The sequence below is a fragment of the Terrapene carolina genome, unplaced genomic scaffold (assembly GCF_002925995.2).
Source record: "Terrapene carolina triunguis isolate 2854851 unplaced genomic scaffold, T_m_triunguis-2.0 Scaffold192, whole genome shotgun sequence".
In the NCBI taxonomy this organism is placed as follows: Eukaryota; Metazoa; Chordata; order Testudines; family Emydidae; genus Terrapene; species Terrapene triunguis.
Genome location: NW_020664543.1, coordinates 9011380 through 9036592, shown reverse-complemented (window position 1 = coordinate 9036592; position 25213 = coordinate 9011380). Strand labels below are relative to the sequence as shown.

General features: G+C 43.7%; 1 protein-coding gene across 3 annotated transcripts; it reads right to left on the bottom strand.

Moving 5' to 3' along the window:
* Positions 1 to 7795: 7795 nt before the first annotated feature.
* On the bottom strand, positions 7796 to 25068 carry UTP6 (UTP6 small subunit processome component). 3 transcript variants are annotated; one of them, XM_024192584.2, is made up of 19 exons: positions 24872 to 25068; positions 22853 to 22937; positions 22248 to 22289; positions 22064 to 22156; positions 21346 to 21393; positions 21014 to 21077; positions 20429 to 20547; positions 18845 to 18922; positions 18010 to 18091; positions 17084 to 17165; positions 16261 to 16442; positions 13740 to 13819; positions 11686 to 11763; positions 11331 to 11510; positions 10425 to 10505; positions 9147 to 9256; positions 8993 to 9059; positions 8628 to 8700; positions 7796 to 8032 (listed from the first exon to the last, which is right to left on the bottom strand). In XM_024192584.2, the coding sequence occupies exons 1-19, from the start codon at positions 24961 to 24963 to the stop codon at positions 7875 to 7877; spliced, it is 1794 nt and encodes a 597-aa protein (XP_024048352.1). In that variant the 5' UTR covers positions 24964 to 25068; the 3' UTR covers positions 7796 to 7874. The 3 variants fall into 3 exon arrangements, with proteins under 3 accessions (XP_024048352.1, XP_024048351.1, XP_024048353.1); XM_024192583.2 differs by lacking the exon at positions 24872 to 25068 and having other exon boundaries at positions 22853 to 24362; XM_024192585.2 differs by lacking the exons at positions 20429 to 20547; positions 21014 to 21077; positions 24872 to 25068 and having other exon boundaries at positions 22853 to 24362.
* Positions 25069 to 25213: the final 145 nt, after the last annotated feature.

Genomic DNA, 25213 nt, shown 5'->3' with positions numbered 1-25213 from the left:
GGGGGGGGGGGGGTGCGGTCCGGTGAGCCCCGGCCCCAGCTGCTCCTGCGGGGGGGCACTACAGCACCTACCCACCCCCAGCCCTCCAACCACTGGGGCTGTGGAAGCCCCTCCCCGCCCCATTGCATGGGGATATTGACAGCCCCTGGTTGTTAGCAGTAAGTCCATAGGAAAACTCACATGGAGGCCTTTATTTTCCCTTCCCACCATAGCAGCTAACCCTGTTTCTTAAGACACACACACACCCATCTCTATCATAGAAGAAGTTGGTTTTTCATTCCTACCTTCTACAAGGCAGGCGCGGTGGCCTCTGTCCTTTCTGCCTCCTGCAGCCCCAAGCACCAGGTCAGCCTTGAGCAAATAGTGGATTGTCTCTATACTAATGTTCCATCCGGAAATAGTGTTTCAATGGCGAAAGACTGAAACCCTGGATTATAATGTGGCAGGCTGGGCTCAGTGCCACGCTGATGCCAAGAACACGAGACTTCAAAAGCGGAATCTTCGTGAACAGAAATTTTTATTATGCTTATACTGACAACAGCAACCATGGGATTAGGAGACAGGGGTAATGGTTTTCCCATAAGGAAATGAATGAGATTTTATATTTAATCAACAGAAGAGTTCCAGGATTATCTTGGGAGTTTTCCTTTCCAGCACTGTAGGGCCCACTTCACTACATCATAGTCATGGCTTCCTGAGCTGTGGCTGCTAGCTGCATGGCCAGTTGACATAGCCAGGGGAAAGGTGTGCATGGGGCAGATGCCCTTGCCATGGGTTGGTGTGAAGTAGGAAGGAGAGTTTTCCCAAGAGCTCACTCAGTCTGCTCTGGTTACTGTAGAACAAGGGTAGGGCTTAGGTAACTACGGCCGCTGTTCTTTAGCCTGATAATACTGACACCTAGCTCTTTACTTTGCAGCTCAAAGCACTTTATGGAGTTTAGAGCCTTTATCCCCATTTTACAGAGACACAAAGAGGGGAAGTGACTTGCCCAAGGTCATCCAGCAGCCCAGTAGCGGAGCTGGAAATCAACCCCAGGTCTTCTGTGGTCTGTCTATTAGCCCACACTGCCTCCCCATGCAAGAGAAACATCTGTGGGCTAGTATGTGTATGTTGAGGGGCTCTGTCAGTGCTCTGTAATTACTGGGGCATAGGAGAACTTCTCATGCTGGGGCCCTTCTTCGGGGCACTAGCTGTTCTGGGGAGAGTGATGTGGCCCTGCTCTTTCCCCTTCTTCCTTTATAAAGAGGCAGCATCTCACTGCTCTCCAGGGGTTCTGGAACAATTTTTATAGTGGGGGTACTAAGAGCCACTGAACCCAATTGTAAACCCTGTATATAATGGAAACCACTTCAAGCCAGGGGGTGCAGCAGCACCCCTAGTTCCAGCACCTATGCTGCTCTCTAGAGCTGACAGCCCAGTTTCAAATTCTACCCAAGTAGCCAGTACTGTATGTAACTGCTAGTAACTCATAAGAGATACCTCTTTAATCTGTACTGTCCCTTTAATTAGTGGCCAAGAGTAAACTTCTTTGTTTGAGCCACTCCTCTGAAGGAAAGGGAGAAATCTGCTCCTTTTTCTTACCTACCGGATCCTGTGAGCACCTGGTTTATTTGCCTGGGGAAGCCACACTTGTCCATGAAGCAGCACAGCACCTGAACATAAAAACCCCTCTAACTTAACACATTTAATTTGCAGTTGCACCTGTTGCTGCTTTCACAGGAAAAATCCAAGGTGAGAGAGTGCCATCCAGCTCAGAAAGATTCCTCCCACTCCCTCTCTGTGAAGTGGAAATTGAGCCAGAGTGGTAAGTTCCTGGTGAGATGAAGCTGTATCTACTTTCTGCTGCCTATAAACCTTCCCTAAAATGGTTACTGACCATACACTAACAGTAGATCTGCACCATGCTCTGGTCAAGACTAAACACTGACCAAGGGATGCTACTGGAAGTCTTTAGGGATAATTCAGCTAGGACAACGCATGGGTGTAAATTGGTTAGAAATGCATGCAACTGGTAAAGCAGTGTAACTTGCACCACCTTGGCATGCAGAATGTATACAAAATGTGTGGAACGTGGTAAGGAGTGCAAGCTAGGAGCGGAAAGACAGGCGAAGAGGAGTGTTATTTTACACCCTCATTGGTTGCTTTTCCTGCTATATCCCTGCGGCGTGCAAAATAAGTAATTTACACACCAAGGGAGAAAACTTTTGCCAATGTGTAAAATAAAGATTTCCAGCAGCCCTGCCCGTGTTACACACCCATTGAATACCAAGCTGATGGAAATCACACTCAAATACCTACATCTCTGTTATCATTGGTAAATTTGGCCCAGTAAATATAAAATACAGAAACAGATAATGAAGAATGTGTGTGTTGTACAAGAGAAAGGTGAAACAGGGAGATAGCTGTGTTGGAAAACCCAAGATGGATCCTGGCAGTGGTGGTTTCAGTTTTAGGTTTGTTTATTCTGCTGTTTACACCATGGAGACCAATTACTGCTTTCTGAAAATGAGGTCATTCATTAATGCCAAAATAAGCCATGGGACGGGGAAAAGACTGATTTTATTTGCACTGGAGTTGTCTTCTCGCTGTTCAGCCTTAGCCTTGCCTGACTGCAATCATCTTTAAATACAAAGGAAAAAATTCTGGGCTAGTAGGTCTTAGATATTGTTTTGTGCACTGTGCAGCAGCCAAGATTGAAATTACTGTAAGAAACAATCAAACCTTAAACTGTGTCAAATCAAATTTGGTTTAAAAATCCCATGGCAACTAAAGTCTTGATATTTCATGTCTAAGGCAAGGCCCTTTCAGACAGAAATAGATGTTATTAGCAGCCAAGCACCAATGCTTTTCATCCTTGTGCAAGCCATAGATCCTGCCCCAAAGGATGCACAGTCACAGGCCTTGTCTACACTAGAAAACTCTGGACCTTTTCTACAGGAATGGCAGAAGCTGCACCAGAGGTTAGCAGAAGTGACCTATTATAAAAATTGGTTTGCACTATTGGTTCTATACTATTTGTATTACGGTACTGTGTAATGGCTCCAGTTTAAGGCCAGACCTAACAAACAGAGAGCACATGGGAAAAAATCCTAGAGCGTATCTTTTAGAAAAAACATCTGACCTTGTTTTAAAAAGTGCCAGCTGCATGCACAACTTCAGCAATCCCCACTGTCCCTCTCTCTAGCCATGACTAGTTGGAGGGCTCCTGGTAGATGGGCACCTTGAAGAGGGATTCAAAGGAGAGGGAAGTGGCTTTACAGACTAGATCAGGGAAGGCATGCCAGGCAGAAAAGGGCGATAGGGCAACAAGCACTAAGAAGCAGAAAGGCTGGAGGTCAGGACTGTCATTGTTGCAGCTAATGGGCTTTTAAAAAAAAAAAAGGGAGGAGGGTAAAATTTTCAAAGCACATAAGTGACTAATACCAAGCTCTTATACAGTGCTTTTCATCAGTAGATCTCAGAGTGCTTTACGCGGCTCAGTATTATCCCCATTTTACAGATGGGGAAATGGAGGTACCGAGAGGTAAAGTGACTTGCCCCAGGTCACTCAGCAAGCCAGCGGCAGAGGAGGAAATAAAACCCAAGTCTGACTCCAGGCCAGTGCTCTTATCAATTGGGCAACCCTCCCTCCCCAACTCTGATGCCTTCGTCCCATTTTCAAAAGTGGCAGGAGGCTTTTTAAATGTTTAACGAAGAATAAAACAAACTTGATATAGTGGAAAAGAGGAAGCAGGTAGAGGGATTCAGAGAAGGGTGATAGGGTATAAATGGGTAGGCAGATGGATTTTAAATGAACTGGAGGCAAGGGTGCAATGTGGGTGTGAGGGGTGCCACAGAGGCAGCAGCTATAAAACAAAAAACACAAACCGCACACACACAAAACAAAGCAGGAGGAGTAGGGGGCCTGGCCCAGACAGAAAAGCATATATCTCGGACATGTTGTAGAGGAAGACGTGGCAAGATTTGGATGTATCCGTGCTCCAAACAGGCTACTCTATTGAAACAGTTATTTGCTTGTCTCTGATTTTATGTGAGTGATGGTTTGTAGATTCTTTAATTGTAGGTTTTCCTGTAAAATTAGAAACACTTTAGTATAGCAGAGTGCCATAAAAACTGAATCCTATCTTACAGGCAGCTGATGAGAATGAATTACTGGTTGGAGAAAGCTAATCCTGCTGCTTTATTTTGTGGTGCCTCAAGAGACCATGAACTGGAAGAAAAAAACAGAGTGCTCATCTGCATCCTAGTCTTTCTGATACTTTTAGTTGTGATCCTTCTGGTCGTTTTAGGGGCACTTCTAATGTCGCTTTCTAGGAACCAGGAAGACATTTCAAGGCTTGCAGTCGAAAGAGGCAACTTAATGGAAGAAAACTTACGGTTAACACAGCAATTCGCTAATGTTAACCAAGAAAATCAAAGGTTGAGACATCAAATTTCAGTCCTGAGAGAATCAGAAGTTGGACTGCATCGTGAAAATTATGTTTTAAGAGCACAGCTGGAAAAAATAGCACCAGGAATTAACAATCAAAATAATTTAAATTAAAAAGGAAGGAATGGTTAAAGTGACTTTCAATAGATCTGTTCCTAAAATGAAAAAACGGTTAGTCTACTAGATTCTGAAGAATCTCTCTACAACAGGGGTGGGCAAACTACGGCCCGCAGGCTGGATCCAGCCCACCAATCATTTTAAGTCAGCCCTCACGCTCCTGCTGGGGAGCGGAGTCTGGGGCTTGCCTCGCACCGGCGCTCCAGCCAGGGAGCAGGGTCGGGGGCTGCTCTCTGCTGTTTCAGAAGCAGTGGCATGGCCCCGCTCCAGTTCCTACGTGTAGGGGCAGCCCAGGAGCTCCGCTCTGCACACTGCTCCCACCCCAAGCGCCACCCCTGCAGCTCCAGGGGGTGACTGCAGGAGCGGTGCCTGCGGACGGGGCAGTGCACAGAGCCGCCTGGCCGCAGCTCTGCGTAGGAGCCGGAGGGGGGACATGGCCGCTGCTTCCGGGAGCCGCTTGAGGTAAGCGTCGCCCGGAGCCTGCAGCCCTAAGCCTCTCTCTGCACCCCAACCCCCTGCCCCAGCCCTGATCCCCCTCCCACCCTCCAAACCCCTTGGTCCCAGCCCAGAGCCTCCTCCTACACCCCAAACTCATCCCCAGCCCCACCCCAGAGCCCTCACCCCCCCGCACCCTACTCCCCCACTCCAGCCTGGAGCCCCCTCCCACACCCTGAACTCCTTCTTTCTGGCCCCACCCTGGAGCCCTCACCCCCTCCCCAATTTTCTGAGCATTCATGGCCCACCATACAATTTCTATTCCCAGATGTGGCCCTCGGGCCAAAAAGTTTGCCCACCCCTGCTCTACAAGCAGTTTATCATTTTCAGGGGTGGTGAATCAATCATAGGTAGCAAGTCAAATGCAAAGTCAGAGCAATCTGTAATGCTTAGCAAACTCTTTTCAAGCAATTCTTTATTGCACATCAGTGTCCAGGACACTCCCTGTATCATTAGGAAACATTATTTTAAACGTTCTTGTGCACTGCAATTAGTATATTTCGAGAAAATATTTCTCTGTTCTATAATGTTCCATTTTAAAATTAAACTTGATATCATACTTGGGGTGGGGGCAAATGAGGGCAACAGGCAGCATAAAACAGAAGCAACCTTCATCCACTGTAAGGATTCAATACCACCATAAAACCGCCCCTGCCCTCTTCATTCTGTGCCTTGTCCTCTACAGAAAAGCCCTTCTGGAGCAAAGGATCCAGGGCTCATAGTACAATGGAGTATAAGTGTTTGGCCTCATAACAACTTTGTAACTGGAAGCAGTTTCCACTATTGCAAAATATTACTAGTTCTGTAGCCAGATAACTTCCTGCCCCTCCCCCACCCCCCAAATTAGGATGCATGCCATGTTAAACCCCCAGTCAGGGGTCCTGGATCCAGTAACCAGAGAGATCAGTTGGAAGATTCCAAGAGACTCTAATGGGCACTGGATCATGTCTAAAGGCAGAAGCCAACAAATGCACTGACAAATTTGGGGCACAGCTTCTCACCTCACTCAGTTAGCAGGGCAGCCACAGTAACACCACAAGGCACTTTGTTCAAATCTGACAATGTCTTGCTGCTTCTGAGCAGGGGGAGAAAAGTAAAATACATCAGAGTATGGAGGATTTTGGTCACACGCCCCAGAAGCGTGCAAAACATAAGCCTAAACCATTTGATTTTTCATGTGACCATTTAGAAATGAAGTGACTTAATAATGGACGTTATGCCAAGTATACTGAATATTCGTTTTGTTCTACAGTGCTCAGGATAAACATTCTGTGTGTGTGCGCCATCATTTTCTGTCCGCCTATAGCATGTACCTTCTCTGTCCCATGTCATACTTCACTTACATTCAATGGGGGGAGGAGGAGGGAAGAGTCTTTGAAGATACTGTGCATCTTCACCAGTTCAAAGAAAGACCTTAGATAATCTCATGCACCCAAAAATGGCATTCTGCATCCACCTTTTTGAATGTACCTGTTTTTCCATGTTGATTCAGTACTGTATCATTCATTACTCAGCTTGACCTGGAATCATGGCTTTGTAAGCGAGAGTCACCATTCTCTGCAGAAATTGTGAGATGGGTGTTATTTTAGTTCTGTTTTTGTGGGCAAGTGGGTATAAATATAGATGAGAATGCTTAGCTGCCACACTGAAGGGGGGTCATAAGAACCCAGATCCCAGCTCATCTCTCCATTTGACATTTTTGATTCTCAGAACTGGCCATTTACAATTGTATTTAGGGCTGGAGGGGAACAAAAAACAAGCCACATACACAAACCCCAACAAAAAATGAAAAGAAGGAAACGAAGGGAGAATTTTCTGCCAAGAAACTAGAAAAAAAAAAAGATAGCCCCCACATTTTGGAGATCCCCAAAATATGTAAATTTGTATGTCCAATATTAACAAGCAAATATTACCCCTACAGCTAGAGCATTGATGCTGGTTCGGAGAAGGAAGTAAACAGACCTTTGTCCTGTATTTTATATTACATTTCATCTTCATCAGAAAACACAGGAGTAAGATGTTTTTGTCAGCAGTAAAGAGCAAAATAAGTGGAGCAGAAAAATAGCTTCTAAATGTTTACACAGGACAATGTGTTTTTTTTCTTTTTTTAAATTTATGGAAAGAGTTTAAATTGGCCATATTGAGAGAGTTATTTAAATATAAAATCATGAAAAAGTGTATTGCAATAAGTTACAATTTAGTAAATTAAATGACTGCCTGTTATGTTGGAAAGGGGCAAGGTTCACTACATGCAAATACTCAAATTACCTCTATCACCAAACCTCACTTTGAAAGTTGGTCCCTTTCTTTCAGAATTACTGTCGCTTTATGTTCCATTTTGCATTGCTCTATAGGGGCCTGATACCCAAGCTTCACTTTCTACTGAAATTAAATTTCTTTGCATCAATTTTAGTTTTAGTTTTAGTTTTTAATATAAGCTTTTAAATGTGTGAAATCTGATGTATAGTGGCTATTTACTGCACCAGATAGCGTAGACTATTGGGAGCGTTTGCTCTCAGAAGCTCTCAGTTACAAATACATTGATAGATGCCTTCACTTGCTTTGTGATGAGTTTTTCCTCTTCTTCAACTGTGGATTTGTACCCTTTCACAGGAACTCACCACTGAGACATGCAACACTAGTAGCAGCTGTGTGTTAGGACCACAGATGAATTCCAACATACTTGAACATAGCGTACGTAGTAGGATGGTTCAGGAACGTATTTATTTTCAGAATCTTGTACAAAAATGTGGACAACCAACTAACTCCAGAAATTCTGCGCTTTGATATTGTCTGTCAGAAACGTTTGCAAGTTCAACGTAATCTGCATTTTTCACAAGTGTCCAGTTTGCAGCAAAGTGTATTTGGAAACAAATTTTTCTACTAGCTCTCCCTCTAGCATCTTCATAGCTCTCCAGTGAATGTTCCCGCAGTTTACTGGTTTGCCTTGGGGATGGTTTAGCTCCTCTTTGATGTAATCTAGCCAGAGATCTTTTAAAGGGAAAAAAAAAAAAAAATCTAGTTACGTTCTAGAGGCTCTCCACATTAAAATGTTACATATGTGAATATAGTGAAGTCCAACTGTTTGATTCCTTTTACAGAGGAAGCTCTGCCTAGGAGTTATAGCCCAGACATGGAGTCCAGAGAACTGGGTTTTCTTCCCAGCTGTGACAGAGACATGCTTAACCTATATGCACACCATCTGTAAAATGGAGATACTATCCTCAAAGGGATGTTGTGTAAAGCAATACGATTACACGCGCTTGATTTGTACTTTTTACAAAAACTAGTGAGTTACAGATGGCTGCTTCACCCTAGGCCAGCCAATGTCAACAAACCCCACAAGCCCTGACTCACACAAGTAATCCCGCTGACTTCAGTGGGACTACCCACGTGAGTATTTGTTGGAATCAGGCCCCTAGACTAAAAGTTCTATGAGACAAGATCACTCTGGAGTGCCATCCCTATTAAAGGCACAGCATCAGCGAGCTGCACTATGCGGTTTAGCAGACATATGGGCAGGAAGATCACCCCACTTTTCTTAGCTTGATGGAAACACAGACACTGAACAAAAAAGCCTCCATACCAGAATCTGTAGAACCAAACTCTCTCAGGGCACGTTCATAGTATTCTCTCAGATTAAGCATCTTGCAGGATTCCTAAGAAAGGAAGAGTTTAAAGATCACTGATTGTATACAGGAACAAACCAAGCTACTGCATGATTAGATACTTTAATTACACTGTTACACACACAGCTCAGAAGTTCGAAGACTAGTTACCGCATGATACTCAGTTTTATATTAAATGGTGTGGATCCACTTTAGAAGACAAATATGGAGATGACTGCAACCTAATTACTTTGTACTCAGCCAACTACCCCTTCCTATTCAACTCCAAAGCTCTAACACATGTCCTACAAAATACAATACTAAGTTGATATGTAACACTTACTTGCTCCTTCTCTATTTCAATCATTTTCCTGAAGAACTCGAGTGAAAATGGGCGACTTTCATGCAGGCTAAAATGAAAGCATTAAGAACTTTAGACTTTAGATCTCCTCCAAACATATGTTAGAAAGACCAGATTTCAGATTTTTCTTTTTCACCTGGTAAAGACTTTCTTTGCTTTCTTATAACCGCCATCTCTGTAGGCCCAATCAAGGTACTTCTCTTTCATGGTTACTGAGTCAGCTGGGGCTATGACAAATAAGGATCTCTGCAAGTTAAACACACAGGATCTTTGCTACAGTTACAAAGTAACTGCAGAGAACTATACCAAATAATTCCTTTCAATTCCTTGTCTCCATTTTCAAATACATTGGCGTCAAATAGCTGTCTCCTGAGAAAGAGGCTGAATTTCAAGTATTGGAAAAAGAGTATCCTAAACTGTAGCTGAAAAATGGCAGATGCCGCAAACCCAATATTTTTCAACTACAAACCTCTAAACTTAAATTAGAGCTAAAATTTCTTCCTTTTCAATATTCAAGTCAGTTTAAAGAGTTAATGCTTTACATTTCCATAACACTTCTCATCTGGAAGATCTCAAAATGCTCTACAGACAAATTAATTCTCAAACGTCCCATAAGAAACAATTATTTTACATTACAAGTAGAGAAACTGAGGCACGGCGGTGAAGTATTTTGTCCAAGGCTAGTCAGGGGGTCTCTGTTGGGATTAGAACCAAAATGTTTTTCTCTAATTTTCTGGTACAGTATTAATGCTTTCATAAAGCAGGTTAGGTATGCAAGAGAGTATTTTACAAACTGACAGTTGAAAATAGGACACAAATCGGAAGCCACACAGATATTATCGGGGTAAATTTTTTAAAATGACTTGGGAACCTACGCCTCCTTTTCAGAAGTGACTTATGATTCATAGTCTCACTGATTTTCAATGACACTTTAGATTACGTCTACACAGCCTGCGACAGCAAGCCTCCCAGCCCGGGCTGGCAGACGGGCGTGTGTTACTATGCTAAAAACAGATGTGTAGATGTTGTGGCTCAGCAGGCTGGAGCTGGGGCTCTGAAGCCCACCCCTCTCCCTAAGCTTCAGAACCACAACTTCAGAGCGCTTTCTCCACAGCTATTTTTAGAGCACTAGCCCCACTGCCTTAAGCCTGTCAATCCAAGCTGGAAAGCTCACTGTCACGGGCTGCAGAAACATACCCTTAGAGCCTATGGCACTTAGTCCTCTTTAAACATTTTCCCCAAATGTTTCACCAGCACTGCATTCAGACTGGTGATCAAAGCCTGAGACAAGGGCTGCCTGTAGAAAACGCATGTTAAGCATGCCCCACGTACTGTCCCAGTACCTCATGGCCATTATTGACTTTCTAGTCCATTTCACACAGTAAGAGGAATTATATTTCCCTCGGCCAAATACCTGGTAGAGGGCTTGTGTGTCTTCCTTGCTGTTTGCTCCTTCACTCCATTCCACCCATAGAGTCCATAACGGTAAACAGCCCTATAAAAGAAAAGGAAGCAGTGAAAGCTCAGGGCCAAGGCTCAGCCTGATTTGCATAAAAATGCAACAGTCACCAGAGAGTTTAAAAACAATTTTATACAAACATTTCCAGCCAACATCCACCATGTCCTAACCTAGATGCTGTACATCTGGATGCAAAATCACCCATCAAAAAGGACTGTCATGAACAAAGGACTAGTCCCCATGCACAAACAGCAGCTAGATTACATATGCCTCCATAATCTTCCTCCTTTCCAGGTGGAAAATGTTGCCTGGCTTAACAGCTGCTAGACATCATGCTTGGAGTGGGTCCTTTTGTATTGCCAGACAGAGAAGTCCAAAGGCAGCAGAAGGGGGAAATATATACCCTTCCTGTGTCCTCTACCTCCTGGAGTTCAGTTCCGGGGTGGGGGGAAATGCCCAGCCAGCTGATCAAAGCACTACACTCCATCCCCCTCCCACCCCCAGCACTTCGGGGGCAGCTGCCCGGCCATGCAAAGCAGGTATGCTGGGATGCAAGAACACATGGGTGCCTCTCCAAGGCGGACACAGGGAATGCCAGTTGGCCACTAAAAGGACACGGAACCTAGCACCAGGATTCATTGTTCAAATCCTTGAATTTCAAGTTTAAAATTTTTTAAAAGTCATGATTTTGTTTGCATTTCACTGACAGACCTGAACGTAATGTGTATTTTGAATAGTGAGCCCATATATATTTATTTTAAAGACTGGTTTGGGGCTTTACAATTTTAAGTAAGTGTAAAGCCACGGGTCAGAGGGTTCTTGTCGTAGAGTATTGTGCAACAGATTAAAATAGTCACAGACCTTAGATTTCACCTGTCTCACAGCTTCCTCAAAACACTGGGCCACATCGCTGCTGTTCAGTTTGATTAGCACCTGCAGTCTCGTGTGCCACATTTCCACCGATTGGCTGAACCGTTTGGTTGCAGCTGCAGCTACCTCTGTTGCCTTCTCAGAAAGGCCAACCTCCAGTAACAGGTGAAGCTGAAACAGCAGTTGAAGTTAATCAACAAGGCAGGTCCACATAGTTTATCAAGAAATTAGGCCCTGATCTGGCATTCCTGCACATCCAAAGCTCCTATTTACTTGAATGGCAATTTTGGGAGTGCAAGCAATTCAGAATCAGGGCCCCAATCTAGTTTCCTGCATATATCCTTACCCACTGTTTGTATAAAGTCTCTGGCAGCAAGGTGGACTCATGGGCTCCGCTGAATACACTCAAAGTCCTTTCTAGCCTCTGAAAGAGAAAGAAAATAAGCTTGGCTGCTGTACATGCCAGAGTCTACCAAAATCCAGCTTACATTTTCAAGGTGGGGGCTTTCTAAGGAGCCCAAATCCCACTGAAATGCAATGGAAGATGGATGCCTAACCCTTTAAGCCTCCTTTGTAAATTCCAGCTTACAAGTGACATCAAGTTCCTCAGCCTTAAGGTTCCATCCTTCTTTTAGAGACAGATGCTTCTTTTAGAGACAGATGTTGTCCTGCTTTGAGCAGGGGGTTGGACTAGATGACCTCCTGAGGTCCCTTCCAACCCTGATATTCTATGATTCTATGCATACAGGTACCTTGCAGACTGATTGTACAAGAAACATAGCAAAGCTCCCTTGCAGTTTTAAGGGCAAGGTCAAACCATAAATAGCTAATTTAAAGAGTCAAATGCAAGGGAAATAGTTAAGGCAACAGCTTTCTTAATTCAGCCAGTCCAATTTAAGCACAGAAGAGCTGTGAGGAAGATTCAGCAGTCCAGGCACTAAAATCTGTTCATCCAGATAATGAAAAAACTGTCTATTTACCCATCAAAATAACGCTCACTCTAAGCAAGTACGATTTTGCAGTGCTGGTACAGCATATTAAGAAGTTTGTGCTCCTACAGCGCCTTTCATTCAAAGGAGCTCACAGCACTTGACCAACTTTAAGCTTCTTTTGCCCTCTGGGAAGGCAACACGTATTATACCCAGCAGAGAAGAGAATGAGGGGATTTGATAGCTGCTTTCAACTACCTCAAAGGGGGTTCCAAAGAGGATGGATCTAGACTGTTCTCAGTGGTACCAGATGACAGAACAAGGAGTAATGGTCTCAAGTTGCAGTGGGGGAGGTTTAGGTTGGATATTAGGAAAAGCTTTTTCACTGGGAGTTACCTGGAATGAGTTACCTAGGGAGGTGGTGGAATCTCCTTCCTTAGAGGTTTTTAAGGTCAGGCTTGACAAAGTCCTGGCTGGGATGCTTTAGTTGGGGATTGGTCCTGCTTTGAGCAGGGGGTTGGACTAGATGACCTCCTGAGGTCCCTTCCAACCCTGATATTCTATGATTGGTTAACTGAGCCATAGAAAGATCAAGCCATAGGCCACGGTCACAGAGCAGTCCTGGAAATACAGGAGAGCCAAGGATTCCAGTGCCCAGTTCTGGCCACTACATTTTTCTGAATATTAAAGATCACCATCTCTTTTGAGAATGCTGTAATGAGACTGGACAGGAACCAGATACGGCAGCATGGTCCAGAGGCTGAGGCAATGACACCTGGGTTCTATTTCCAGTTCTTCCACTGACCCACTGTGTGATCTAGGGCAAGTCTTTCTCTGCCTCAGTTTCTCCATCTGTAGAATGGGGTGGATACTTAAACCACTTTAGAAGGGAAAGTTAAGATCCCTGGATGAAAACTGTTATAAATATAATGAAATTTAAAAAATTCTTTGCTGTTGGGTTATGTTCGACTCAACATTATTTTTATATAGCTTTTGTTTATAAAAGTATCAGTAAAGAAACTTAAGCAAAAGCTGCTAACTCGCATTGCATACAAGTTCAGGTTTTATGATTAAGGTTTTTTTCCTCCCCACTTCAGGAACTCAAAGAAAGCCCCAAACTTCTGGTCATTTACTTGAATGAAAAATGTTTAATCAGTTTCAGGCTTTCCCACCCCATACAGAACAAGACTGATTCACATCTGGGTACATGCGTGCCAATTTTCAGCTAGGTGACCAAATGGGAAGACTGATTTATATAGCCCTGAAGGAGGATGCCTAACAGGGAGAACAACTGATCCTTAATGACAGCTATCGGTCCAAATAACTAGCCAATTGTTCTCACATGAGCTGTATTATTTGTTTCAAATTGCTGGAAATCTACCCTAGTTTAACAAGGGTGTCACGAAGACAGACTATGGAAGTCAGTGACAGCAGTAGCTTTTGGTACTATGAATGTATGATGAACACGTACCTTCCGTCTCAATTCCTCACTATTGGTTTTCCTGTTAAGTCTCTCCAGGCAAAAAGTGACATAGCATTTCCACATGGCCTCTGCAAAGTGAACAAACATTGAACAAACCCATAGCAGAAAGCACAGACACCTGTCTTGTGGAGGGGGAAGGGTGAGATGTCAAGCACTACTCCAATTATAAATACTATAGATAATGCATCCATAATTATGCCAAATGAATATTTAAAATAACTTGTCTGCAATATGAACTACAGACGTTAATGCTTAGCAAATAGCCTTCAATCCAATTGTAAGTTTACTCTGAAGGGCATTCAGGCCGCAAGTCAGTAAAGCATTTAATCACAGGGTTAAGTCCATCCCCATTCACAACAGCACTTTAGCACATGCTTAACTTTAAGTGCATCCTTCAGTTCTATTGAAATCCATGGAACTGAAGCACGTCCTTAAGTGTTTTGCTGAACTGGGGCCAAAATGAGGATGAAACGTGGTTCCTGACACGAAGACCAAGTGAGGGACAAATGCACAGGTTGGAGATTATCCTCCAGGACCTAGCGGCACAGTAGCAGTAGGCCAGGCTCCTACTACCCAGGGAATTATAGACCAGTCAGCCTAAATTCGATACCTGGAAAGACACTAGAACAAATTATTAAACAATCAATTTGTAAGCACCTACAGGAAAACAAGGTTATAAGTAATAGCCAGTGTGGATTTGTCAAGAACAAAAATCATGTCAAACCAACCCAGTTTCCTTCTTTGACAGAGTCACTGACCTAGTGAATGGAGGGGGAAGCAGCAGACATAATATATCTTGATTTTAGTAAGGTTTTTGACAATCCCACGTGACATTCTCATAAGCAAACTAGGGAAATGTGGTCTAGATGAAATTACTAGAAGGTGGGTGCACAATTGATTGAAAGACTGTTCTCAAAGAGTAGTTATCAATGGTTCGCCGTCAAACTGCGAGGGGTCAGTCCTGGGGTCAGTCCTGGCTCGGATACTAGTCAACATTTTCATTAATGACTTGGATAATGGAAAGAAGAGTATGCTTATAAAATCTGTGGATGACACCAAACCGGGATGGGTTGCTAGCACTTTGGAGGATGGGATTAGAATTCAAAATGACCTTGACAAATTGGAGAATTGGTCTGAAATCAACAAGATGAAATTCAATAAAGACAAGTGTATGTACTACACTTAGGAAGTAAAAATCAAATACACAGCTACAAAGTGGGGAATAACTGGCTAGGTGGTAGTAATGCTGAAAAGGATCTGAGGGTTACAGTGGATCACAAATTAAAGGAGCCAACAACGTGATGTAGTTCTGCAGTATATTAACATGAGTGCATATGTAAGACATGGGAGGTGATTGTCCCAATCTCTTCAACACTGGTGAGGCCTCAGCTGGAATACTGTATCCAGTTCTGGGCATCACACTTTAGGAAAGATGTGGACAGAGTCCAGAGGAGAACTACAAAAATGATAAAAAGCTTTAGAAACCTGACCTACGAGGAACAGTTAAAAAAACTAGGCACATTTAGTCTTGAGAAAAGATGACGGAGGAGGGATTTATAAGTCTTCAAATATGTGAAGGGCTGTTATAAAGAGGACTGTGATCAATTGTTCTCCATGTCCACTGAAGGTAGGACAAGAAGTAATGGGCTTAATCTGCAGCACAGAAGATTTAGGTTAGATATTAGGAAAACCTTTCTAACTCTAAGGGTAGTTAAGCTCTGGAACAGGCTTCCAAGGGAGGTTGTGGAATCCCCATCATTGGAGGATTTTAAGAACAGATTAGACACGCTTGTCAAGGATGGTCTAGGTAGACTTGGTCCTGCCTCAGCGCAGTGGGCTGAACTAAAGGACCTCTGGAGGTCCCTTCCATTCGTACATTTCTATGATTCTACTACAGCCCATGTCTTCCCACAGGCTGCCACCCAGAGATACCACTATCCAGAGATAGTGGCTGGTAAATCTATAGTCATTCCCTAAATAAGCTATATAAAAAAAAACCGTTTAAACATGTCTGGGCCACAATTGCATTTACAAATGCAATCATGTTTAGTGTAGGTGGGAGCCAAGTACAAAGATCCATTCCATTGACATTCTATGTATGCTGCTTAGTTACAATATATTTGAATTCTATGGGTTTCCATCAGACAGATGCTTAAAACTGATTATTCTCTATCAATGGTTTCCAAACAGTGGTCTGCAGAGATCGGGCTGGTTGCAAGCTTCAGACTCTCCCTATTCACTAAGTCACATTCCAAAAAAAGCTAAAAATAAATGCTTTTCCAGTATGCTATTCCATGTAAGCAATTGCTGCCTTTGCTACAAGGATGTTGCAGGTTTGTGAGTGTGCAGGGACATGGCCCGTAGAATTGGATATGGAGGAGGTGGTTTCCCCAAGATATGAGGCCCTGCTATAAGATAGTTTAGGAAGCCTTGTTGAACATTTCTCACAAGCGCTAGTATACAAAAATATTGAGAAAACCAATTTTAAAATCAAAGCAGAATTTCTAACCTGTGGGGAGCGCTGTCACTGCTTCCTCAAAGACTGCGCAGCACCGCTCCTCTTTCTGGGCCACCTCGGATGCTTTCATCTGTTTAGATGAACATTCTGGGGATGGCAAGGACCCCATCTCCAGCTCCCGACGGGCCATGTAGTCCCATGTAAGAGGATCATCAGCATGCTCAGCCTGCAAGCTAACACACACAGTCCACAATGTCATCATGTGCAAACTGCCATCTTGCTTTAAGCTCATTCTAGGAGTGCAATTATGAAGTTGCCAATTGCCATTTACTGCAAGGGGACAATTCTAAGGAATTAAATTTCATTGATAAAATGTTTCAACCTTCCATAAGAGGCAGCTAACCAAAATTTTGGCCTATTTCTTTGCAACAGTGCTTGAACTTGACTGTCAGCTTTAGAAGCAGCTCTTTTGGAAAAAGAAATGCATTGGAAAACTTAAGATACACAATTACAAACAACTAAGTGAACTAGGAAGTTATACATTTCCTGCAAATTGTTATCCCGAGTGTAAAAAGTCATTCTCCGAGGACAAGCGCTTTTTATCCACATTTTATCAGCATGATCTCAAGTGAAGCTAATTTTGCATTACTTACACACACACACCATCCTCCTCCAGAAAGTTGGCTTGCCTGGGGCACCAAAGTTCGTTTGTTTGACACTAAAATTGGTCTTTTTCTTAAAAAGGAAGTTTTGTTAGATCTTGACATCCAACTTCCCCAGTAAAGCGTCTCGGACACCAAACTGTCAACTGGCCAGAAATTAGGACCTCGCTGGTGATGTATTTATTTATTTATTTATTTTTAAATCAACTTACTTTTCAAGAATTTCTTTTTGCAAGTCTTGTGTAAAATCAAATAGCTTTGCAATTGAAAGCAAGGACAGGCAGAACTCAGCACCTAAGATCAAGAGAGCAAAAAAACTCAATGACAAGTAAGATACTACATTCATCTGGTACACTGCATTTCTGTCATCTTTGCTGGTTTTCAAAGGTTTTACACGTTTCCAAGAAAGTTGATACAATATTGTAAAATCTATCCAGCTACTAAAAAGTAATCATTCTAATGCATATATTAGGGCAGACCAGATGTTATTTATCTGTTTATTTTTCACTGTCTGTTTCACATTAGTCATTTGGACAAGCAAGGCCATGACCCTGCAACCCATACTGTCACCAGGAGTCTTTTGGAGGGGAACGGCACTTCTTGCTTGAGTGAGGACTGCAGATTGAGTCACATCCTTTTTGATCCTGAAAATATTTCTATGCTTGGTTTTAATCGAGGTCATAGTGGAAAAAGCAGATTTACAATAGAGCATGCGGGGAAGAGAGAAGGGGTTAATGAGACGTGCTTTATAATTTGTATTAATCTCACTATTGTATCCAGAAGAGATTTTTTGATTTTTACAAATGACTATGGGCCTGATCTTGTGTTTATGCAGATCTAGGGATTGTGAACTCAAACATAAGGGGTGTGGAAGGGCAACAGCTGCTATTTCAGGCAAAAGGCAGGTGAGCCAGAGAAGGTGCCAGCCTGAAAAATGGCTATGAATTACCATTTAGTGCTACCCACTTAGTACCTCCATACTGCTCAGGTTTTGTGCAGGAAAGGGTGAATTTTACCAATTGAGGACACATCTCCGTGCATACAATGAAGCCAGAACTAGCCACAATAGGTACCAGAGACTCACTCCAACGTGGTCGTTTTTCCATTAAACAAGAGGAGAAGGGAAGCATTCAATTACCTTTGATTTTCTGAACAGCATTTCTGTAGATTATTCGAGCCATTTCCCCATTAAGAACCTCTTCAGAATAACTGAACTCGCCCTAAAATGTGAGATAACTAACTTTAGAGAATTTTGTTTCTTTTTGGACTTCCATTCTCTGCAAAGAAGATTTAGAACTGGTGATGGAAATTTTTCTCCACCACAACACATCCCTGTCTAGTTTATAGAGACAGATTAGAATTAAATCAATCCCTACTACAAAAGAGAGGAAACCAGTTTAACTAGTCTTCATCAGAAACCGGTAGTTACTTTTAAACAGGTGGGTACAGAAAGCAAACAAAAATAAAAGGCCTCTACCAACAACTATTGTGTTCCCTTAAGGAAAGTCAAATAAAGGTATAAACCATGTGATCTGACCACAAACCTGTAGCCAAAGGTCTGATATCCACAGGAACATAAGTTATAATTGAACAAACAGACTGGTTCCTCCAAATGGCTATAGATCTCAAACAGTACACTTAAAAGGTGCACTTCTAGCAGTTCAGGCAATTACAGCAGAACCTCGTTTATCCGATCTAATTGGGACTTGGGCAGATCAGATAATCAAAAATTGAGATAACCTGGAGAACGGGAAAGTGCAAGGCTGCAGCGCCATCTAGCGGCAACAGGAGTGATCACCCGCTTCTGGATCTGTGTGCGCTGGTTGTTCAGTTAATGGAGAGAGCCAAAGAATGGAGGGTCAGAGAAACGGGGTTCTACTGTACTATATACTTCTAAAACCATCTATCTTAAAGAGCATTTGCCTGTCTACAAAACAATCCATTTTAAATAACCGAAATTGCAAGTGTCCTACCAAGTCCATCTTGGCTTGTTCAAACTCTTTCTTTTCTTTTCTCTGCTTTTCAGCATGCATCAGTTCCATTCTGAAATACTGCAGGCAATAGGGGGGATAAAATGGGAAGGGAGGAGGGGGGTAAATATTTATGGCGCACGTAAACAAACACGTGGACATTTACTACAGCAAGCCTTGTGAAGATTTGCAAGTCAGAACTTCCCACCAATGTCTGGGAGTCCCATTGTGAATGACTACGTTTTGAGAAATAGCAATGAAACGGCTATTTTAAAAATATAGGATTAATGCATCACAATATGTAGTTTGCTGACTTATTTTAAGCAACGGTAATATAGCTTTATTTGTGATAACACTGCATTAGCAAGTGGACAGTAAAACGTTTTGCAAAAACAATGACATCTTAGTGATATTTCAGTTCACTGCAGCATCTGCTATTCCATCTTTGCTGAGATGTGAGGGGGACACCGCCCATTATATATACAGATTATGACGTGTGCACTTTAGCAAGGGATCACTGTATAGCCCTAGATCCAATTAACAAGCGTACGTACATTGAAATCAGATGACAGACGACCAGCCGTTTTCCATTTTAGAAATAGTATCTCCTATAATAGGAATCTCATGACCCACAATCAGCACTGACTTTCGTAGGAGTTACTCTTTGCCAAAGGCTCCAGGAACACACCCCTTAAGCCCCTCTTTGGGATTTGTTTTGTACTCAGTGTTTACGGTTGCTCCTGCCAGGGAAAGCTCGCTTACTACATAAATAACAAGAGTGCTAGATACAATGCAATGCCAGCTATCATGATACTAACGAAGAGGAAGTTGACATACTCCGCACTCAGGCAAGACTCCCATTGACGTGAATGGGAGTTTCGCCAGAGGAGGGAATGCAGGCCTCCTGTGATTAAGCAACCTTGCAGTAATGTAATTACAAAGCTCCTCTTACTCTCTCTCTTCCCTGGAATTCACATTTACCAAGTAGGAACCTTCACTGACTTCTAAACTGGCTCCCTACAGAAGTCATTCCTCAAGTCTCATTTTCTCAACCAGTAAGCTTCGCCCGTAGCTAATGGTGTGAAAACCAGAACTAAGGGCCCGATTCTGTTCTCATTTAGACTGTTGTAAGTTAGAGGCAACTCAACGGAAGTCAATGGAGTTACAGCAGTGTAAAACTCCTGGAGAACTAGGCTTTAAGTGAGTGCATGTGAGGGGACAGGGCAAAATAGGCTAAAGCAAATCTGATCGCAATGTAGGCTATTTATACTAAATTGGTTAAGATAAAACAACTCCCCCAGCACATAGTTTGGATGCCAAGCTCTAACCCAGAGCAATTTTTTCCTGTAGAACTCCCAATGCCTAGAAACAGGCGTTTAAGTGCAACTCAGAATTTCTCCTAACCGTAGGTTGAGGATTTTACTCTGATTTGTTTAAAGCCAATCTTGCAGAACTGTCATGAAATATTACCCATTTAAGTCCAAAACCAATCATCTACCCACGCTTCCCAGGACAACGGGAAACTAATCTTTGCAAGACGGATCCAAGCAAACATAACCATACACAGAAGCAGAACCATAAACTCACTTCTTGATACAGTTTTGGAGACTCTGGATGGAAGCGCAATGCACGAAGGAACAAGTGCCTGGCACTTTCGGATGAGAGGCGTTCCTCCATTTCCCACTTGGCAGCCATAATCCACAATGCTACAATGGAACACACAAATGGATCTGTTTCAGTCTCTGCTACCAGACTAATGGGAGAAGAGAGGCAATTCTGGAAGGTACCACCAAGGAAATACAATACATGACTTTAAACCCAAGGGGGGATGGGGGGAGGGGGAGCGTAGTCCGTTCAAAGTGTTCTACTTCAGGGATCCTTGTGTAGTTCCCTGCTCTCCTTAGGGGAAGGGCCTTTGAGACCTGAGGACCCCTACAGACACCATTTTTCCTGATCTGCTAGCATGAGCCTTCCTTGAGAGCCCTCTCATTGCAGTGACATTCCCTTTAGAGGAGCAGCAAGGTGCAAAATGCAAGAGAGGGATTGTTAAAGAGTTGAACTGGGATCTCAAAGAGCAGTAGGTTGGATTGACACTAGCATATTATATTGTTCTTCTAAATGAACCAAATCGGCTGACTTGAACACAAGACACTAAAAAGAATTTTACTGTACCTGGCTTGTTCGGATGAATGGCTAGCATGGCAGAAAACACCTTGCTAAGCTGAATTTTTTTATTCTGTAAAGACAAGAGAACTCCTTGAGTTTTACCTGTTGTGAACATTTTAGCAGTGAACTGAACCATGTGCAACAAAGATGCATTAGGAAGCATTGACAGCCACACTACATTGAGATGAAAAAGGCATTTCCATTCCAACCCCACTATTTTTAGTAACTTCCCTGCCCAGAAAAAGATTGCCTTTTGGGAATGGTATTCCTCATATTTGTTCAGCATTAAAGACATTACTTCTATAAAATTACAGAAAAGTAACATTTTGAATACTCACCCATTTCTTGCAAAAAGCCACATGTGACAACCACAGCTGCACGTCATCCTATTGGAAAGGCAAGGAGATAGGATTAACTAGGAAGAAACAACACTGCAATAATACATCTTTAGAACTGCTTGTGCGTTTTGAAAAGTACAGAGCGTACATTTGTTATGACTGAAGTAGATTAGTCACTGCAGCTTGTGGTTCTCCCTTCCTTCATACCTTCCACCCATGCATGCAAATCCCCACATCCCTGCAAGGATGCCATCCCTCAATCCCAAAATACAGTCTCATCTTTCCCCATCAACTGCCTGCACCATACAGAACTCATCAGCACAGTTCCTTCATCACCCTGAAGAGGTATTACTGCCGGATGACTCAAGGAAACACCTTTCACCTGAAACTACTCCAAGTTTCCAGCCCTTGCCAGACAAATTCACATGGCAATATAAAAGAACTACAGCAGCTAGAGAGGAGAAAGACCTAGTAGATCATAGAGTCTATCTGTTCACAGGACAGAATATTGTCCCTCCAAGAGGCTGGGTATCAGATACGGGAGCATTACCCCTAAACTATCACCATCTGAACAAACATCCATTTAACTTTTCTTTTATATTCTCCTGCATTATCACAGTTACTTGTTAGCAGTTATGCTTGTATTTATTCTCTTACATCACATTGCATCAAGAGGTTGTTTAATACTGCCAGGACCTACAGAAGGAAATGTGCTTACTTTCCATTTTTCTGTGGCACGCCTGAAGAGGCCATGTATTCTCTGCACAATAGAATACTCAATCTCATCCTTCTTAAATGAATATCCAATGCGCTGAGGGGTGGGAAAAAATAATAGTTAATTTTCCAGCCCTGTCAAGATTTGATTTATGATACTTTGCATTGTAAGGAATTCATCAACTTACCGATCTTCTTTTCTTGATCAGTTCCAACAGATTAATTTCATACTAGGGGAAGTGGAGAAAACAATTACAAAGTAATTGCAAGAAAAAACTTAATCTCCGAGTCAAACCCTTTATAGCTGTTAAACAGCTAATCAGGTGGACAATAAGAATTATATCCATGAGAGTAGCTATCAAGTTCGAGCCAAACATTTGTCAGTTATGCAGCTACAGAAGTTGCCAGCACTCCAGTTGGACTATTTATTTCAGGTGTGACATTTCAAACACTCTCAAGCACCCTAAAGTAGTTCAAAAGTTCAATTAATTAAGTTAAATGCTACCACAAAATAGGTCACACTTTATTATTAATAATAAATTCCATTTCTCTAGCACCTTTAGGACAGCGTCTTAGCTAAGCCTCAACATTTCTGAATGGAGAAGGAAGCTGACGCACAGCAAAATTAGGTGCCTTGTCCAGGGTCACATAGCAAGTCTGTGCCAGAGTCAGGAACAGAAACCAGAACACCTGATTCCCAGTCCTGTGCTTTAACCACTAGCACATGCTTCCTCATGTAATGTTAGTGTTATTAAAGGACCTGACTAAGCCAATAACCCTTAATAAAACATACCTGAATGTAATTGATAAAGTCTTCCTTACGGAGAGCTCTCCTCTGTATTTTGTATTCTAGAGCTGACGCTTTCTTAATGACTGCCCTGGAGAAATGTAAAAATTCCATTTTTAGGCATTCTTTAATTATTCTTAATCCCCGAAAAACTGACATTGCTGTAGTGTACAGCAGCACAGGCATTTTCTACAGGGCAGGTTTTAAGTTCAGTTTTGTTCTTGTCATTCCTTTTCCATGTGGCAAGAATCAAATGATGACCAAACAATGAAGTGTCAAATTGTTACACATGTTTGTGATGCAGGCACAGTCTCCATTCTGTTCATTCTTGAATTCTATCTCCGCCCATTGTGACATCCTACAGTTACAGGCACTGAGCCTCTTTGGACCTTGGGTTCTTGGACAGTCTCCCATACTACTCCAGCCAAGCACATTTCTGCTAAGTTGTTACAACAGCCTCAAATAAAACACAAGACAGATTTCCAGTCCACACCCAGCTTCTTCTGACCCAGAGAAAATTAAAATTAAGCCAAAAACCTCCCTTTTCAAACTTTAATCACAATTCTGGCAAATGACTGCCTACATCCCTTGGATTTTTTTCGTTTAGTTGCTAAACTGGTATTTACTACTCCTGCCTGACAAAAACCTGCACTCCGCTCACCACCTCCAACAACATGCGCATGGAGCTCTATTTCAGCCTCCATTTGCCTCTCCCATAACCGGACCCAGGTGGGTCCTCTCCCACCCTCCAATAACCTGAACTGAATTCTACCCAAGCCTCTGCCTGTTCCTCCTCACAGACCCTGATAATACTGGCTTAGGCTCAACCCCTTCCCCAACAACATGAGCTGCAGTCCAGCTTCTGCCTCCCACAACCAGTGTCCTACACTCCTGTCTCCCTGATAAACTGGGCTCTGTGCTCCAATGCAGCCCCAGTCCCTCTCGCCTCATATTGTGGGTCCTGATTCTGGCTCAGCTCTTCATCCCAATAATCTCCATCCCTTCCCCTAATAACCTGGTCTCTGACCCCAATAACCTTGGTTCTAGCTCAGTCTCTACATACCCCAACAATATGGCTGTTGTCTCAGACCCCCAATAGCCTCAGCTCCCACCCCATAACCCAGCTTCAAGCTCAACCTTCCCTCCCCCACAATACCTGGGCTCTGTCCCTCTAAAACTAATCCCTTGGGCTCCAGCCCAGTCTCTGCCCTGACCCCCAAAGGCCCCATCCACTGGGCTCTAGTCCAGCCTAGGGGAAGTTTTATAGGCTGTGTGTGCAGGGGCTCAACTTGCCGATGGAGATAATCTCTTCTGGCCTTGGATTCTATTAATCTCCCTGTTCATCCCTTGCCTTCATGGGACATGGAGAAAATAGGATTGCTTGTTATTTCTCTCAACATACTCAGAGCACTTGCAGGTCCACATTCAGACAATGACTGTAATCAAATCTCATGCTTCTGGTCTTCAGACCATGCCTGGAGGAGTCAGGAAGGATTTTTGTTTTCCCCAATGCACAATTGGTCTTATGTGATTGGGAGTGGGGGTAGAGAACAGAGGATGGCCACAGCAGAGATGGGACAATGAATCAATGCTGTGAGGTGCTACAGAGAAACCTCTAGCTTAGCTGCCCGGCTGCTGTGTCTTGCTCACATGCTCTAGATCCAACTGATGTCCAGGTTTGAGGCTAGGAAGGAATCTCTCCCCAGGTCAGATTGGCAGGGACCCTGGGGGGAGAGGGGACTTCCTCTGCAGCATGGGGCCGGCTGGGAACCTGGGCATCCCTTATCTAATCAATCCCCTTTCCCTGCCATTGCAGGGGGTCTTGACCAGTTTTGTATCCCGGGGACTAGCCCAACTAGACTGATTGGGTTCAATACAGGGGTCCTGCTGGGTAGTTCATGGCCTGCGATACACACGCTACTCACGGATCTCTCTCTCTCTCTCGGCCTTACCCTCTATGGAACCAACCCTCTGCCCACCCCCGCTCCGGCCCTCCCCGGCCCCGATCCCTCCAGCCCCTCTCACTTAATCTCTTTGCGCGTGAAGAGCCCGACCCGCTCCAGCTGCTCTAGCTCCGGGAGCCGGCCCTCGATGCGCTGCTCGATCCTCTCCGCCATGGCGGGCGCTGCAGCGCGGGGCGAGCGGCTCTGCCGGGAGAGGGGCCGGAGCAACCAGGGCCCATGTGCGACTCGGCAGCCCCCGCGCGGCTTCCGGCCCGGGCCTCAGCCCCGGGAGCCGCCACCTTCCCCTTCCCCCCTGCGCCGGCCACCTGGCTCTGCCGCCCCTCTGCGGCTCCAGCAGCAACTGCGGCCAGCGCCGGCTCCCGAGGCACCCGCCGCTGCCGCAGCCAAGGCGCCCCGCAGCCCC

Excerpts from the sequence above, each read along its gene's own strand:
- UTP6 (XM_024192583.2), bottom strand. The coding sequence starts at position 23,032 with ATGCCTGTGCTGCTGTACACTACAGCAATGTCAGTTTTTCGGGGATTA. Across the intron at positions 16,443-17,083 it reads CAAAAAGAAATTCTTGAAAA|CTTGCAGGCTGAGCATGCTG; the intron begins GTAAGTTGATTT and ends TGTGTGTGTTAG. Across the intron at positions 11,511-11,685 it reads AGACTTTATACAAACAGTGG|CTTCACCTGTTACTGGAGGT; the intron begins GTAAGGATATAT and ends CTGCTGTTTCAG.